Raw genomic sequence first — 15,402 nt, forward strand, 5'->3', positions numbered from 1 at the left:
TTTCACTATACATTCTTTTGGTTATTCATTAAATTTTTAATGGGCATTCAACATAAATTATACAATGTTTCTTGATATTAGAAACTTTACTGAGAGCACTTACAGAGGACATATGAACAACACAAGTATGTGTTGCTGTGTCTTTCAAATGAATAAATAGAAGAAATCAATCCTCAAAATAATTCCCATTAAATTTCTTAATATTCCTTACCTCTCTTGCATGTGAGGATTGGTTTGAGGATTTCCTTTCCGGCTGGATAACCTGTTTGGCTTCTTCCTCCTCAGCATTTTCCTCCTCTTCATCTTCCTCAATTAGTACTTCATCAGAGAGAGAATCTGAATATCAGGAAGTCCATTCAAGTCAATCAAGATTTCAAAATAAGTCTGAAGTGTCTAAATCTATATTCATTCTAAATCCAAAAAATCTTTGTCTCTAATTTTTAGATAATAATTGAAAAGTGAAAGGCATTATTACCTTTGCATGCAAAAAAAATAAAAAAATCTTAATTTAAAAAATTACAAGGGTAAAGCTGTCAATGTAACAGCAAACAGCATTTTCTTTTGTGGTATTTCTCAAATAAATTATAAAAAAAAAAAAATGTTCAATTCTGAAAACATCCCAACAATATCTATGTACATGTACCCTATAAGTATATTTTGCATAAAAGTTCGACAGCTGGTATTTTTCTCATAAATGATCAAAATTCAAAATCCAAGTGTTATGCCCATTTCTGATATATGCATAATTGATATTCAAACATATAAACTTCCTATCCTGAAAACGGTGGGGGAAGTTACCCAGACAAATGATGTAACCCTTTGGCAGCCGCCTGCCCACCCACCATTTCAGTATTTAAACTGGATTTTTCCTACAGAAAATCTGGCAAACAACAAAATAGAAGAGTTCCTATGTGGGCATAGTATTTTAGTTTAATCTTTAGATGATCATAAAGTGACATACCATCTGACTCATCTTCATACTCATCATCATTCTCTCCATAGAAGGTAGGCCTCTTTGTTTGTTTAGGTTTCTCAATCTGTGACACTAACTCTGCTAAATCTGTAAACTTGGCCATGGCAGGCATATATGTCTGCAACAAGAAAAGTATAATTTCCTTTGTCATTTATTAAGCTCTCATACAGTAATTTAGATAATGTAAATGTGGGGATTTACTAATAAAACATTACGAGATATTAGTGTTTGAGATACCAAAGTTCAACTGTACCTTCAATGTCCCTAACACTTCCTATCTCATCTTTGTGGATGCTGCAATCTGACTTAACTGATGCTATTCACTGAGCTTTGTGGAGACTACACTATAACTTGACTTACCTTTGACATGCTACACTCTGTACTCCATCTACCAGAGATTTCTGGATTCTATAGAGTTTGGTGGATGCTAACTGAACTCTTTGAAGGCCACACTTTGTGGATGCTACACTCTGATTTAAGTTACCTGATCTTTGTGGATGCTACACTCTGACAACATACCTGAGCTTTGTGGAGATTACATTTGGAGGAGTGAGCAGAATGCTTGTCTTTGAATAGTTCATCAATCAGGCCCCCTTTGATCCACCCTGATAGTAAGGTTTTACCATGATTGTAGCCAACCTCCTACAATATAATTAGAGTTCATTGTCAAAAATCGTGTGATTTTTTGCTCTATATAATGATCTCAATAGAAAATTTTTAGCATGGATAAGATTCCAGTGTTATTGATAAAGAATTATATTATAATAAGAAATACATGTAATTTAAATTAGACAATTCTTGAACACTTTCATTTGTTTGCTATTGTGCCTCTGGTTAACATTTACTATGATTGGGGATTACCAATTAGGTAATCTATTTTTATTTCCTCAGTTTAAAAATTCATTATTGGATTACGATAACAAGATGGAATCCCAGTGTATTCTCTGCTCTCTTATATCCACACAAATTTGAATCTTTCCTTTGCATTGTTTGTTTATATCAAATTTTCTCTATAAATATACTGAAGGAAGCTAGAAAACTTGCAAGGTTAGTAAAATGGGGGAAATTTCTTCCCCCCAAAATCTTTACTACATTTGTACATGTAAAAAAAAAAAAAAAAAAATCAACTTACATTGATTTCATCAAAGCTTCCGAACTGAAGAGTGCCATACTTGTCTATAGGTGGCCTGATATATTCACAGAAGTCACTGTTTTTGACCATTTCTAGCTGTCTCACACCAGAAACATAGGCCAGTCTGGTCTGAATTTCCGCCATATCTGGCACCTAACATCACACGTTGAAATAAAAACAACAAATATGTTATAATACTGATGATTACAGAGACCACTGTATTGTCAGAAAATGTTGGTGTGCAAAAGAAAAATGTACTAGACTTCAACATAAAAACCCTTCTTAATTACTCATAAAAACATTTATGCCATCTTCAAATTCAAATGAAATATAGATTTTAAAGTCCAGAACATTTAAGTTCCTAATAAGAATGAGGTAAAATCATATTTCAAAACTAATTCTTTTTAACTGAAATAAACTAATTGCACCTTAACAGGTGAAGCCCAAGGATTCCATCTTTTCCATAGTAACCACCAACCAGATAATTGGTCCCCATAATTTGTTAGGTCAGTTTCATCAATACTTCCCACATCCATGGCAAATATATTTCTGGCTCCTTTAGCTTTCATTACATCAGCTGAATAACAATAAATGCACTCTCAAATATGTTCTCAGGGCAAAATCCATCTGATTCAAACATTTCATAATGACACTTATAATGGCTTAAATTTGTGGTTGTAGTAATTTGCTTCTGTTTTCATTGACATATCATTGTGGTTTTAAATTCAAGCGATCACAAAGAAAGTTCTCACCCTGTATGTGATAACTTTTTAACATAATTTATTCACTATTTCTTAGGGATGTCAAATCGGTCAATTTTTGATAATCGGTTACTCGGACGTTTTTCCGATCGAGTACCCGGGTACTCGGTAAAAAGGAAAATACATACAAGTGTGTTAATTTTCTTGAGCCCTTTTAAGCTCTGTTAAACCTCAAAGCTGGTTTTTTTTCACGTTTATAAATGTATATAAACAGTTGAGTCAAAGGGAAATGATTTTTTGGTACTAAATTTACTTACCAAATAAACACAAACGACACAATTAATACATCAAAAATTACAAATGGTTTACAGTTTTTGTTTAGGATCTATTTCATCAACACAAAAGGAAGACAATCTGTTATGCAGGTTTGTGGTGATTAGACTAGCGAAAGGGAAGGAACGGACGTTGTTGGGATCGCTAGTCTAATATCATTTCATATGTTGGTTGTTTCCCCCATATACACTAAACTTACGACGCAAACTGACTTTCAACATTTTTTTAAACTTTAGTTGTTTCTAAATATTTCTTCTTTTTTGAAGTGGGTAGCGGCATTTCTAATGCATGTCCGATTTTGCTACCGCATATCAATTAAATAATTTAAAAAACAGTTAAGATTATAGACCATACTTAAACTATGTTCACTGAAAACAATCATTGAAGCCATCCAAAAATTAAGGACCACAATATAGGTGAGAACAGCTGTGTACCAGGTGATTGGTCACTAATTACTGTATATACACAGCCACAGGCGATAACGGGTGTTTTACAGGTGTAGATGACGACACGTCAATTACCGTATGCATATTTAAGTTATTGATAAGTTTTTGATAAAAATATGTACTTTGAAATAAGAAAAAAATACACTTCCGAGTAACCGAGTACCATTTTTAGTATTCGATACTCGGACGTTCGATCGAGTACCCGGTTAACCGGGTACTCGTTGACATCCCTACTATTTCTTGATTCTGCGACTACATCGAGTACTCAAATTTAGCTATATTTAACTTCCATTTATGTTTCCCATTATGGTTGTAGCATATACTGGTTCATACACATGTAATATCACAGTCATTTTTGTCTAGAAGATTATTAGTAATAATCTTCCAGACAAAAATGACTGTGATATTACATGTGTAAGTAATAATTTATTACTATGCTTATATCCACTATTATCATGTAAACTCATTCCCAGGGCAAATTTTCATTAAAATTGAAGTTTACATGTAGAAACGGATAAACCTGGTAGAAGAAATATTTCAAATAGTTATTTTTTCCAATTGATACCTTTCTAAACATATTTAAGCTTGTTATTTCTACATTTGATTCAACAATTCTGGAACAATTCAATGAATGAAACCTATCTTATATGTTTAAAATCAATTTGCATGTTACCTTATGAACATTTGAAACTACTTATACAGACTGTAGCCCAAAATATATGTATCTAACCTAAATGGGGGTTACTTGTTCAACAAGATTCCAAACATTCTGGAGAGTATATTTACCAGGAAGATTATTGATGTATCCCCCATCTAGTAGCAAGTGTCCATCCATTGGGTCACAGAGTGGGGGCAGGTAACCAGACAAGGACATGCTGGCCCTGACATATCTCCATAAGCTGCCTAGAAACCAAGAATAAAAAAAATCAGTACTAAACTAGTCATACAAGGTCTAAAGAAAGAAATTTTTTAAATACATGTACGTTCCTGGTAAATGTATTCAAAGAATATACTAGTGTTATTGAACTGATATTGGTGAATATTGGCACGAGTTGGCTGTACAAACGCACAAGCTTGCAAGTGCATTTGTACAGCGAACCCGTGCAAATATTCACCAATATATATTCAATTACTCCTTTATTATATAGCTAAAACATCTCCCATTGATTTATATTAATTATTTCAATTAAATAACTCAAATTAATAGGAATTTTTTGTATCGGTATTTAAATTAATGTCTGTCTTCTAAGTGTTCAATATCGCATCATTCCAATGACCCTACCAAGCGTTATGATTTGCTCATTGATGTTTTATTAAGGCTAATACCGGGTACATACTTAATTATTAATTAATTTTCAATTTTGTGTGAAAATAAACAAATCTTACCTAGCTGCCACTACCTCTCATAAATTTGCCTTTGAGAGGTTGACCAGACAACATTTTTTGTTTACAACGGGGCGTTCAATATTGAACGCTCGTATTCGGAATGTTTCGGGTATACTCATTTACGTACTACAAACTCAGAGTTCAATAAAACGCCAAGACAATGTATTTCAAAGCCACCGGAAATGAAATTCACTTCGCTTTAAGTGTCATCATTAGCATGTTCACTGTAAGCATGTTTCACTGTATGATGGAACAACTGAAACTTGTAATAGCATTTTGAACCTTTTTGAATTCCAAAAAAAGAAGAAAGGAAAAAAGAGAAAATCTGAAATTGACAAACATTTTGGCAAATGTAGACCACACTATAAACCTCATCATATACTGATTAAGTGATAAAACTCTTTATTATATAGCTAATAAATAGTCTATAATGAAAAACTACTAAAACTCTAGAGAATTTTAGCATTCAATAAAACGCCAAAATATTGAATGCTAAAATTCTTAACTAGAAGACATATACATGGATATAAATATGATTGTGTACCATGAGTATGGGCCTTCATGGAAGAATTAGAGATATCAGTCGTGATGCAAAAGTAGGGTATCCATAGGTCCTCAATTTGTCTGTGTCCAAAGACTTCCTCTATACTGTCATTGAAAGCTTTCCCTAAAAACAAAATAGTTTATTATTTTAACCTCTACTTCCAAGAAATCTGTAGTGTCTAACTTGCATACTTCAATGATTCTCACAGATTTTAAGGCTGTTACAGAGGGAGACACACGCACTGATAATATACCCTAAAATTTTTAGTCTAGGTAGCATATAGGATACATACATTCAAAACATTCCTCTTTCTTTTGCCAAAACAGATTTACTTATTGTATATACCTGTGAACATTGAAGTGACTGGGTATGTTATATCTAAGATCTTCTTCCATAGAGAGGTCATACCCTTAAAGAAAAACAAAATTCCATAGATTACAATCAATGGTCACCAGAGCCATCTTTCTTTTCATCCTTCAACATGGCTCTAAAGACTATGACTTGAGGAACTTTAAGATATTTTGTATATCAAAGTGTACTACTGAAGAAAATTTGAAAGATTTTTAAAATTGTATGTAAAAAGACGAGTCTAAACTCTAAAATCCAAACTCCAGTGAGTCATGAACTGAAAAAATCTAAATCTATGCAACATGAGGATTAAAATACTGATTTGATTTGACAATATCATTATATAATATCATATCAATAAGTTGTACACATTCTTATGTTTAATAAACTTTTCTTCTTAAAGCAGCCCAAAGAAAGCCTAGGAGCTAAGATTTGAAGAAACTTGAATCTCAACTACACTGCATTGATATTTGATATTTATTTCTAATAATTAATTGTGTTGGTGTTTTTAAGACTTACAGTTTTCTAAATATAAAACTGTCATTGGTAAATTTTGCCCCCACCCTTCCACCCTCAATAATGGCTCTTCCCCAACCTTGAAGGCAATGAAGTAAGAAATTTAAATCTACACAAATAAACACACTTGAATTTCTTTTACCCAGGAGTGCTTTTGGTCAAGTTTGGTTGAAACTGGTGCTGTGAATCTGGGAAAGAAGTCAAATGAGGAAGTTATAAATCAACAAGCATTCTGAGAGTATTGCATTAGCAATACTAGTCCCCTACCAGCAAGTGTAATCTGGTTCCAGTTAAGAATTGAAAATGCCATAATTCCGTCAAAAATTAATGAAGCGGGAGGAAATGCAAACTTGATCTATAACTAATCAAGGTAAAGCCACATACCAAAAATCAGCTCAATACCTACAAGCGTTTAGAAGAAAATTGCGGAAAACCCGTAAAAATTGAAAAGGCCGTAATTCCGTCAAAAATCAATGAAGCGGAACGAAATGCAAACTTGATCTGTAACTCATCAAGATACACTCACATACCAAAAATCAGCTCAATATCTGCAAGCGTTTAGGAAAAAAGTGCGGAAAACCAAGTGGGACAGACTGACAGACAGACAGAGGGACAGACAGACAGACAGACAGACGGACAGACAGACAGACAGACGACGGACAGACGGACGGAAAGACTCAGAGGAAACCTATAGTCCCCTCCGGTTTCACCGGTAGGGGACTAATAACTGAGGACAAAAATGATCCTTTGGCTTAAGTGAGCTCAAATAAAATGTGCATATTACAACAATAAATAATCCCATTTTCATGTACATGTACTTGTATATACATGTACTTTTTAGAACTGCAAAGAAATCTGTCTTACAATGGACCAGTCCCTTGCTCTTTGTGAAAAGCTGGTCAAGTTGACAGCGTCTGCATACAAAGCTCCTATGAAAGCTCCCATGCTGGTACCCCCTACCATGTCCACTGGTATCTGCGCCTCAACTAAAGCTCTCACCATACCAACATGTGAAAGACCCCTAAAATCAAATAACAGATTCGTAGTAGATATCAAAACCCTGTTAGTGAGGACAAAATAAATTATCATGACAAACATGTTTTCATATAATACCTTGCTCCACCCCCACCAAGTACTACACCAATGGAAGTTCCTGTTAAAAATCGAGCCAGCCTTGAAAAGTCAGTCATTCTGTCTGGTTTGGTTTCCATATGCTTCTGATATAGCTCAAACTAAAGAATTAAAAATAAAGCAAATAAGGAAATTACATAGAGAATTTCTACTTAATCAAATAAATGACAATGTTTCTTTAGTATTTACTGGAAAACAACTATCATTTTTATTCATCATTTTTCAGTTTGTAATCAATCCAAGACTATTAATTTTCGTGACTGAGACAATACTCTATATAAATACACAAGCAAATAAATGATTCACCATGAGAAATATTCATGAGTTAAAGAAAGTCACAAAACTTCAGGATATTGCAAATAAAAGTTGATTAACAGTATCATATATGTGAAGTTCTCCTACAATTTTAGCTTCAGATCTTTTGGTAAGAACTCGTTTTGGACATTTGATGTGGTGGTGAGATGACAACCATCCTCGGGCATTCAGCCATTCTACTGTCCTCATTGGTGTCTCAGCATCTTCTCTGTGAAGCAGTACCAATTCTTTTTGTGCCCTGACTGCCATATTTTCTATTTGCTTCTCAATCTGAATAAATTACACAATAATCTTATTTCACAACACTGACAGTGCCCCCTACTTTTATGAGTAATACTTGCATGGTTATTTTGAGGCCTTGAACATTTTTTTTTAATATGTAGATTTTTAATATACATGTACATTTCAAAGTAAAACTTTGAATCTACTTTTTGTTTCCATAATCCCATTTCTTTTCCAGATACTACGGTTTGAATATTTTTGATTCTAAACTACACAAAAATGCATGCAAATCAATAATTTTGGTTTGAGAAGATAATATTATCCCTTATCCATGTACTTTCTTTGAAACTTTGAACCCCACTGTTTCAATATCCTACCAGGGGGGGATTGCATTACACAATCTTGAATCTACACCCAATGAGAATACTTGCATAACAGTCCACCTAAGAGACTCAGGTGGCCAACAAAAGAGTGACATATGATCAATGTACAATAAACACTTAATCAGTAAGAAGTCTTGCCTCACTGACAGCTGGGTCGCCTTCAAAGAGCCCCACAATGAGGATACAGTCAGCCTGGCGGATACAGTTTTTGGTCCACTTTGTGAGGGTGTAGTCACACTGGTAAAGGGTCATCCGGTGGATATCCTCCTGTTGTCCTAACCAGTTCAGCAACCGAAACTCATTTACACTGAAAAAGTAGAAGTACAGATATAACATGCGGAATATGTTCTCTGATTCAGAGTAAAATGATTAAGGAAAATAAATTGCGATAATTTGATCTCACCTGTCTAGTGCTGCAGTTCCTAGGTTGTTCTTTACAATGTCACTTGTAAGTCTCATAGTTGAACCTAAAACAAATTAATGCCAACAGGTAAATACCCTGCCATCACACAATGGCCAGTTTCCTATCGAAATAAATCATTAAAAACCAAGAGTAAGGTATGGAATAAACAAACTACATTGTATTCTTTAAACCCCTGTAAACAAAACTAGGTTTGTTTACTCATTTTCCTGTTTATATAAAATAACTTAAGAAGCAAAGTGTATTCATATTGAAATGTTCATTGGCCATTGGAAAATTGTACATGGTAATCTTGGTACACTTGTACTATGCATTTCATTTTCTTTTTAATGCTCATTACCTATGGCCTGTAAAGCATGTTGTAACTCCAGAGTAAAACTTGTGATTTGGACATCTTTATTGATGGGCAGGACAGCCACAGTTGCTAAGTTACCAACTGAGGTCTCCTCTTTCATAACAGGATCTATACATGAAATTAAAGTTTGTAGAAAATATTTACTGCACTTTATAATGCATTATCATAAATTCTCTTTTACATATATCTAGTACTTTAACAGTCACATAAAAGGCAAAGAAAACAACAATTCTAATGTCACATACAGATTAAAATATTAACCTAGAGGTTTGTGAGATTCATGTAAAACTTTATGCATCCAGTAGGCAGAATATATAAAAAACTCATTTTTTGCATCAAATACATGTACTCCAAGACATACATCTATAATTTAAGAATATATTAACATAGGTACATAAATGTATATATCAATCATGAATCTTTTCTTAAGACTTTTATAAACATGTTGTATAACAGACCTGCTATCGGGAATGAATTGAGCCCTGACGACTTTTGTAGCTGTCCGAGAAGACGCTCGCCCAGTAAGTGTATAAGTCGTGTCACAATCTGAGGGTATTTACGTTTGATCAGATTCAGCAATTCCGCTGGTAATTTAGCACATTCTGTATCTCTGTAAGTAAATTCAATCAAAACATAAGCATTTATAGAAAAAAATGGTTGTTCCCATTGAAATCATTTTCTTATAATTTAAAAATGAATACTAAACCAATTTTTTTAATGATACTTTAGATAACAGCGGTAATACCGGTATATAGAGTTTGCTTGAGATGCTTGAGATGCACAATGAGAGTTTGCTTGAAATGCGCAATGCCTCCAGGAGTAAAAAAAACTCAAACATGATCTTTATTCTCTATTTTTGACTTTTAGTGACCAGATATGAAGTTTTGACCTTTTCATTAATCAAACTTAAAGCCTTTATCTCTATAATTCCAAATTTATGGCTAAAATTGAATCAGTTTTCTTCTAAGCAGACATAACAGTAGGAGGAGGAGCATTCTGAAACACTTTCACATCTTATCTTAACTAAAAGATTAAATATGGTCCATCACAACTGTAAAGTGATACTCAGTAGTTCACTTAGTATACTCAGAAGTAGTTAGGCTAACCTTTTAAACCTCAATGAAATTGTTAACAGACAGACAGATGGCATGCGGGCAACTTCAAAAGCCCCCCTCAACCCCTACTCCCCATACAGTTTTTACCTAATTACCATGACATTTGTGATACTCTTGAGATTAATGACCATTATGCAATCCCCAATAGTAAACCCACCACAACCACTACTTTTCCCCATCTGCAGCCTTACTTGACAGACTTGACATTAGTGGTCTTTATGTCAACTGCATTTACAAAATCCAAAACAGTTCCACAAACAATAAGCTCTTACCATGAAACCCCTCCCCCTATTGCCTTTACCTGACAGCCATGACAGTAGTGGTCCTCTTTGCCTCTGTAAGAACCTCCACAATTCCCACCAGTTCCCCCCGGCCGTACTCCCCCACCAGCTCCTTCTTTCCATCCTCCTTTGTGATAACTGACCTCAGACGACCTGTCAGGACTATGTAGATATGATCTGACATGTCGCCTTGTCTACAAAATAAAAAGACAAAGAAAGATACAACTATTTTTCATTTCTTGATCCCAAATTTTTATGGTACAATTAGATAAATTAGAAATATATATACAGCCATTATTTATACTATATTTATGTATATCATACTTACATTTATATATAATTATATTATACTTTTCATCAGAAATACTGTACATGTATGTGCCAGGAATTCCACAACATAGTTGTAAATTAACACTTTCTAATTATATGATATGCATATAGACTTTTCATGACAATTTCCAAATAGCATTTAATTTTTTCTCAAAAAACAAAAATGTGTGATTTAAATAATTTTCCAACTCAGTCTTATGTAGATCAGGTTTTTTTTTTAAAAAAAAAAAAACCCTGAAATTTAAAGGTATCAAGCCTGAATCATACTTTACAAGTTACTTTCTTAGAAATGATTATACCTGAAAAGAGCTTTGCCTGCTTCTGTAAGAATCCAGTCCAGAGCAAAATCAATTTGTCTGACAAAGGGAGTCATCCTCACCACAGTGGTGTGAGCAACCGAAAGGACCACAGAGGGCTGGGCTTTCATGATGCTACAGAGAAAACATCAAATACAGGTAAATGTCCAATATCTCTGATTAAAACGTTTTAAAATTTTACAACTGACTACATGATTTTCCTTTCATAATTTTGAAATTAACAAATAAATGAGCTATACTTTTTCAAAGATCATTGAATTATGATTTTCCATTATACACCAATGTTGTAAGTTACAGGTGATTTTCTTCACAATCATGATGTAAACTACAGGTATGTTCTTTACACCTATGCTGTGTTACCTGTAAAAGTCCTCTTTGGATATTGTGACAACCCTACACTCATATTTACACCTGATTGTAAAGAATGATGGTTCCCCAGTCAGTACAGCAAGGGCTCCCACAAGCTCTCCAGGATATGCATTGAACAGTAAAGCCTGACAAAATATATAGTAAACTGCTGACAATCTCATTTTGGCACTCATGACTGTCAGTAAATAATATACCTAATACTGTAAACAAACTATTATTCGTGATGTCTTTTACTCGTGATTTTTCAATTTAGAATCCATCTGCGACTACTAATTTTTGCGACCAAGGCAACATTCAACATAAATACATAGGTGAATAATTGATTCGCGACGAGAAATTTTCGCGAGAAAAAGATCGCTAAAATCGGGGATATTTCTTGCTCACGAAGAAAAGTTGGTTTACAGTAATTTATAAATAAACTGTACTGTACCTTGTTAATTTGTATGCTCATTAAGACACGTCACAGTTTATTAATTATTACAACCTAACGATGGCATAAAACTTGTGACAATTAAGGAATCTGTAACGATTGGCTCCTATGGATAGTACAGCTATATGTTTAAGAGGTAACTTCTTACCTCCTTTTGTTCTTTGCCAACCACATGCTGGAGGAGTTTCAATGTTCCTGCCACCAAAAACAACAAACTGGCATCCTGAATAATCAAAAAAGGAAGATTGTTACACTTTTCAAGAAAAATTATTTAATTCAAAGATATTCAAATATTTTTAAAAAGCCAGAGTGCATGATACATGATACAATTTTTGACCTGGTCTCCCTGACTAAGAATTGTGGTTCCTGCTTTGAATTTTCTCAAGGTAAGCTTTCCATCCAAAAGTGACTCATCCTTCAATAAATAAAGAAAATTATAAGGTAGGATTTACTTATTTTATACAAAGCAATTTTTGTTTTGGACAATCAACAAATCATGTAAATTCATGAAAATACAATTAAGTGCAAAAATTTACTCTTTGAGAGTAATAAAATTTTTAAAATGTCTCCCTTTTTTGGATTATTTAAATAAAAACTTTATAACCTTCTTGTCACTATTTTTACCTGAAGATTCATTAAGGTGATCAGATCTTTCCTAGCACACTCCAGAGCTTCCTCTTCACTTGTGTCTACACTGGTCTGGGACACATACATCCCTGTGTCTGAAACCTTCTTGTTACGGGACCTCGGCATGTGACCTATTGACTTGACTGGTTCTTCTTGAGACTTATTGCTCTCCAGATCCAAACTGTTTATTCTGGCTCTTTGTGCAGCTGCAGCAAAATCTGTTAAGGCACTATCAGTCTCGTCACGTGTCTCCCCTATACACAGAACACAGGAAACACTATTTCTTAAAGCAAACTCCCTTTTTATATACTCATGTACAGCTGCACATTATTTCTCAAAAAAAATTAATGCTGTATACTAATTCTGATCAGATAGAGAAAACACCATTTTACTTTTCGCAAGAAATGTTCAAAACCAACCAAAATAATAAATGGAATATATCTTTGCATAGTTTATATTCAATGAAACTGAATGGTTTTTTTTTTCATGCATCATCCATGTGATAAAATGATTTGTTTCTATTTTTTATTATATTTCAGGATTTGATTAATTCAGTTCATAATCATATTTATTTTTTACAGCATTTATTAAATTTATTGAATTAAATAGATTAAGATTACATGTACTTGAACAAAACCACATGGACTTTCTTTAAATGAATCAGTGTTTCTCCAGTTATTTATAGATGAATGACACCCCACTGGTCATTACCCCCTACACTTTCTATCTATTTGTTCATGTTGACTGAAGTATGACTTGACCAAGACAGATCAGAACCTAAGTTTACTTGTACTAATTCCATTATCTCTTATATAATTGTTTATCTGCTAAATTCCCAAGTATGAAAGTTCAGTATGTATGATTATTTTATGATTATATAAATATTCAAAGTAATGATTCTATGCGAGTATATTTTTTTTATCTCTGAAAATAAGTGTACAATACAGTAAAGTTATATTTATTTTATTCATACACAGGTCACTGAATAAAGTTCAACTGAGTTCAGCTTTGTATGTATAAACATGTATTATTATGGAAGTGATCAGTATATTTTGGTCTCATTGTATTATGTATTTCAGTTACGAGTTGTACTAGTACATAATCATTGATGAAGAAAGATAACTTTTGATGTAAATTTATCTCCGAGTACAATTAAAGGGGAATAACTATTAATGTTACCATGCATACTACCTGGCAAGTGATTTACATGTATCATACTGTCATGAAATACTTATTACTGTTTAGATATTTTTTAGAGCTTTCAATTGATAATATTGATATTACTGATATTGCAAATGATAATATACATCTAAACTACAACATTGTGTTAGCGTTTTGACTGATTAACAAACCCCATTTGAACCCATTAAAATAACACACCATCTACTTTGTCCTTGACCTCACTGGTCAGCTGTTTTTGTGTCAGTGTGTCCTCCTGTTCCTCACTTATGTCCCTTTGTGAGCTGGTATCCCTGACGATGCTACGCTGTTTGTGAGGACTGGTCTGGAAACGACCAGACAATGACCTCATCTCTTTCTGGGTCATCTGTCAATAACAATCAACTCTTATTCATACAAAATAAATGTTTGGTGGGTACTTTAAAACTAGAACATTCTCATTTAATCAAAACATTTATTTCTATTACTGAAAATTTAAGGAAATAATCAAATTATCTACCTACTAGTCTATAAAAAACACATCAAGCCTTTGGTTAATATAACAATATATATATATATATGTATGATCAAAAGCTTTTCTTGAAAAAATAATTTCAGAATTATGACAAAGAAACTTTCAGCACATTTGCACTGAAATGTACACATCAAGTCTTTGGTTGATATTAAAAAAAAACTTATAAGTATACTCAAAAGCTTTTTTCTTTAATTTCAAATTCTGAAAAAAAAAAAGAAACTTTCAATACAGTTGTACTGAAATGTTAATTATAGACAAAGAAGGTAGCAATTTGTGCTTGTGTGCATTTCACCCTTTCCTAAATCTCTGATTTTTTTTAAGTATATACATGTATGGGTCAAATAATGTTTAAGAACTGGAGGCTTGTGATATTGTATTTATTACTTATGTCTATATATGTGAAAAGTACATCTTTGTATAACTAAAAATTAAACCTGTTCTTTGGATAAAAATAATAATAATATGGATATACATGTACACGTATTTACAATGAAATTTTTATGAAACTGTAAACAGTAGTACATTTCATATATTTAAATATACAGAGCTGTATACACATACATTTTCAATTATTTTTATATCAGAAATAATTTGAAGGAAGATCATAAGGAAATTTTATGAATGAGTATTTTTCACTTGGGATTCTTCTTTTTTGAATTACAAAATCTCCTCTGAACAACCAGAATTTGAAATTTTTATTTATAGTGGAGATAAGTTATTTCCAAGGAATGGCTTCTTTGAAATGAGTAACATTTGCTGTATAGAACCAGATACCAATCCCAAGATATTCTTTGCATGCTTGTCTATTTATGTCTACTAAATAAAAACTGGAGTCTGTAGTAAACTCATTGTACACTGAACACCATAAAACCTATGATCTACAATGCATATTTATATATATATACTATATCATCCATGTTGGGCAAATGAATGGTTCATCAGTATAGATGAAACATGTATATTGTGTAATAAAAGGACATGCATAATTTTACTCTGAAAATCATTTCTATTTTCTATTTTGCATGACTATTTTT

General features: G+C 33.0%; 1 protein-coding gene across 4 annotated transcripts in view; it reads right to left on the reverse strand.

Moving 5' to 3' along the window:
- The window catches only part of LOC133182920 (patatin-like phospholipase domain-containing protein 7), a 29,388-nt gene that overhangs the window by 2,068 nt on the left and 11,918 nt on the right, over nucleotides 1-15,402 (reverse strand). For all 4 annotated transcript variants that reach the window (XM_061317777.1, XM_061317775.1, XM_061317776.1 and 1 more), the window contains 22 exons: nucleotides 14,056-14,221; nucleotides 12,673-12,929; nucleotides 12,386-12,463; nucleotides 12,197-12,271; nucleotides 11,610-11,743; nucleotides 11,232-11,363; nucleotides 10,623-10,796; nucleotides 9,665-9,816; nucleotides 9,192-9,314; nucleotides 8,834-8,897; nucleotides 8,569-8,737; nucleotides 7,913-8,095; nucleotides 7,493-7,611; nucleotides 7,244-7,400; nucleotides 5,861-5,924; nucleotides 5,516-5,638; nucleotides 4,372-4,488; nucleotides 2,534-2,682; nucleotides 2,106-2,258; nucleotides 1,493-1,615; nucleotides 962-1,091; nucleotides 212-336 (listed from right to left, as the gene is read on the reverse strand). In XM_061317777.1, the coding sequence (XP_061173761.1) occupies nucleotides 212-336; nucleotides 962-1,091; nucleotides 1,493-1,615; nucleotides 2,106-2,258; nucleotides 2,534-2,682; nucleotides 4,372-4,488; nucleotides 5,516-5,638; nucleotides 5,861-5,924; nucleotides 7,244-7,400; nucleotides 7,493-7,611; nucleotides 7,913-8,095; nucleotides 8,569-8,737; nucleotides 8,834-8,897; nucleotides 9,192-9,314; nucleotides 9,665-9,816; nucleotides 10,623-10,796; nucleotides 11,232-11,363; nucleotides 11,610-11,743; nucleotides 12,197-12,271; nucleotides 12,386-12,463; nucleotides 12,673-12,929; nucleotides 14,056-14,221 (2,967 nt within the window). The remainder of the gene's footprint in view (nucleotides 1-211; nucleotides 337-961; nucleotides 1,092-1,492; nucleotides 1,616-2,105; nucleotides 2,259-2,533; nucleotides 2,683-4,371; nucleotides 4,489-5,515; nucleotides 5,639-5,860; nucleotides 5,925-7,243; nucleotides 7,401-7,492; nucleotides 7,612-7,912; nucleotides 8,096-8,568; nucleotides 8,738-8,833; nucleotides 8,898-9,191; nucleotides 9,315-9,664; nucleotides 9,817-10,622; nucleotides 10,797-11,231; nucleotides 11,364-11,609; nucleotides 11,744-12,196; nucleotides 12,272-12,385; nucleotides 12,464-12,672; nucleotides 12,930-14,055; nucleotides 14,222-15,402) is intronic.

This window comes from Saccostrea echinata, unplaced genomic scaffold (assembly GCF_033153115.1).
Source record: "Saccostrea echinata isolate AGI-Se365-2 ecotype Australia unplaced genomic scaffold, CSIRO_AGI_Sech_v1 ptg000009l, whole genome shotgun sequence".
Lineage (NCBI taxonomy): Eukaryota > Metazoa > Mollusca > Bivalvia > Ostreida > Ostreidae > Saccostrea > Saccostrea echinata.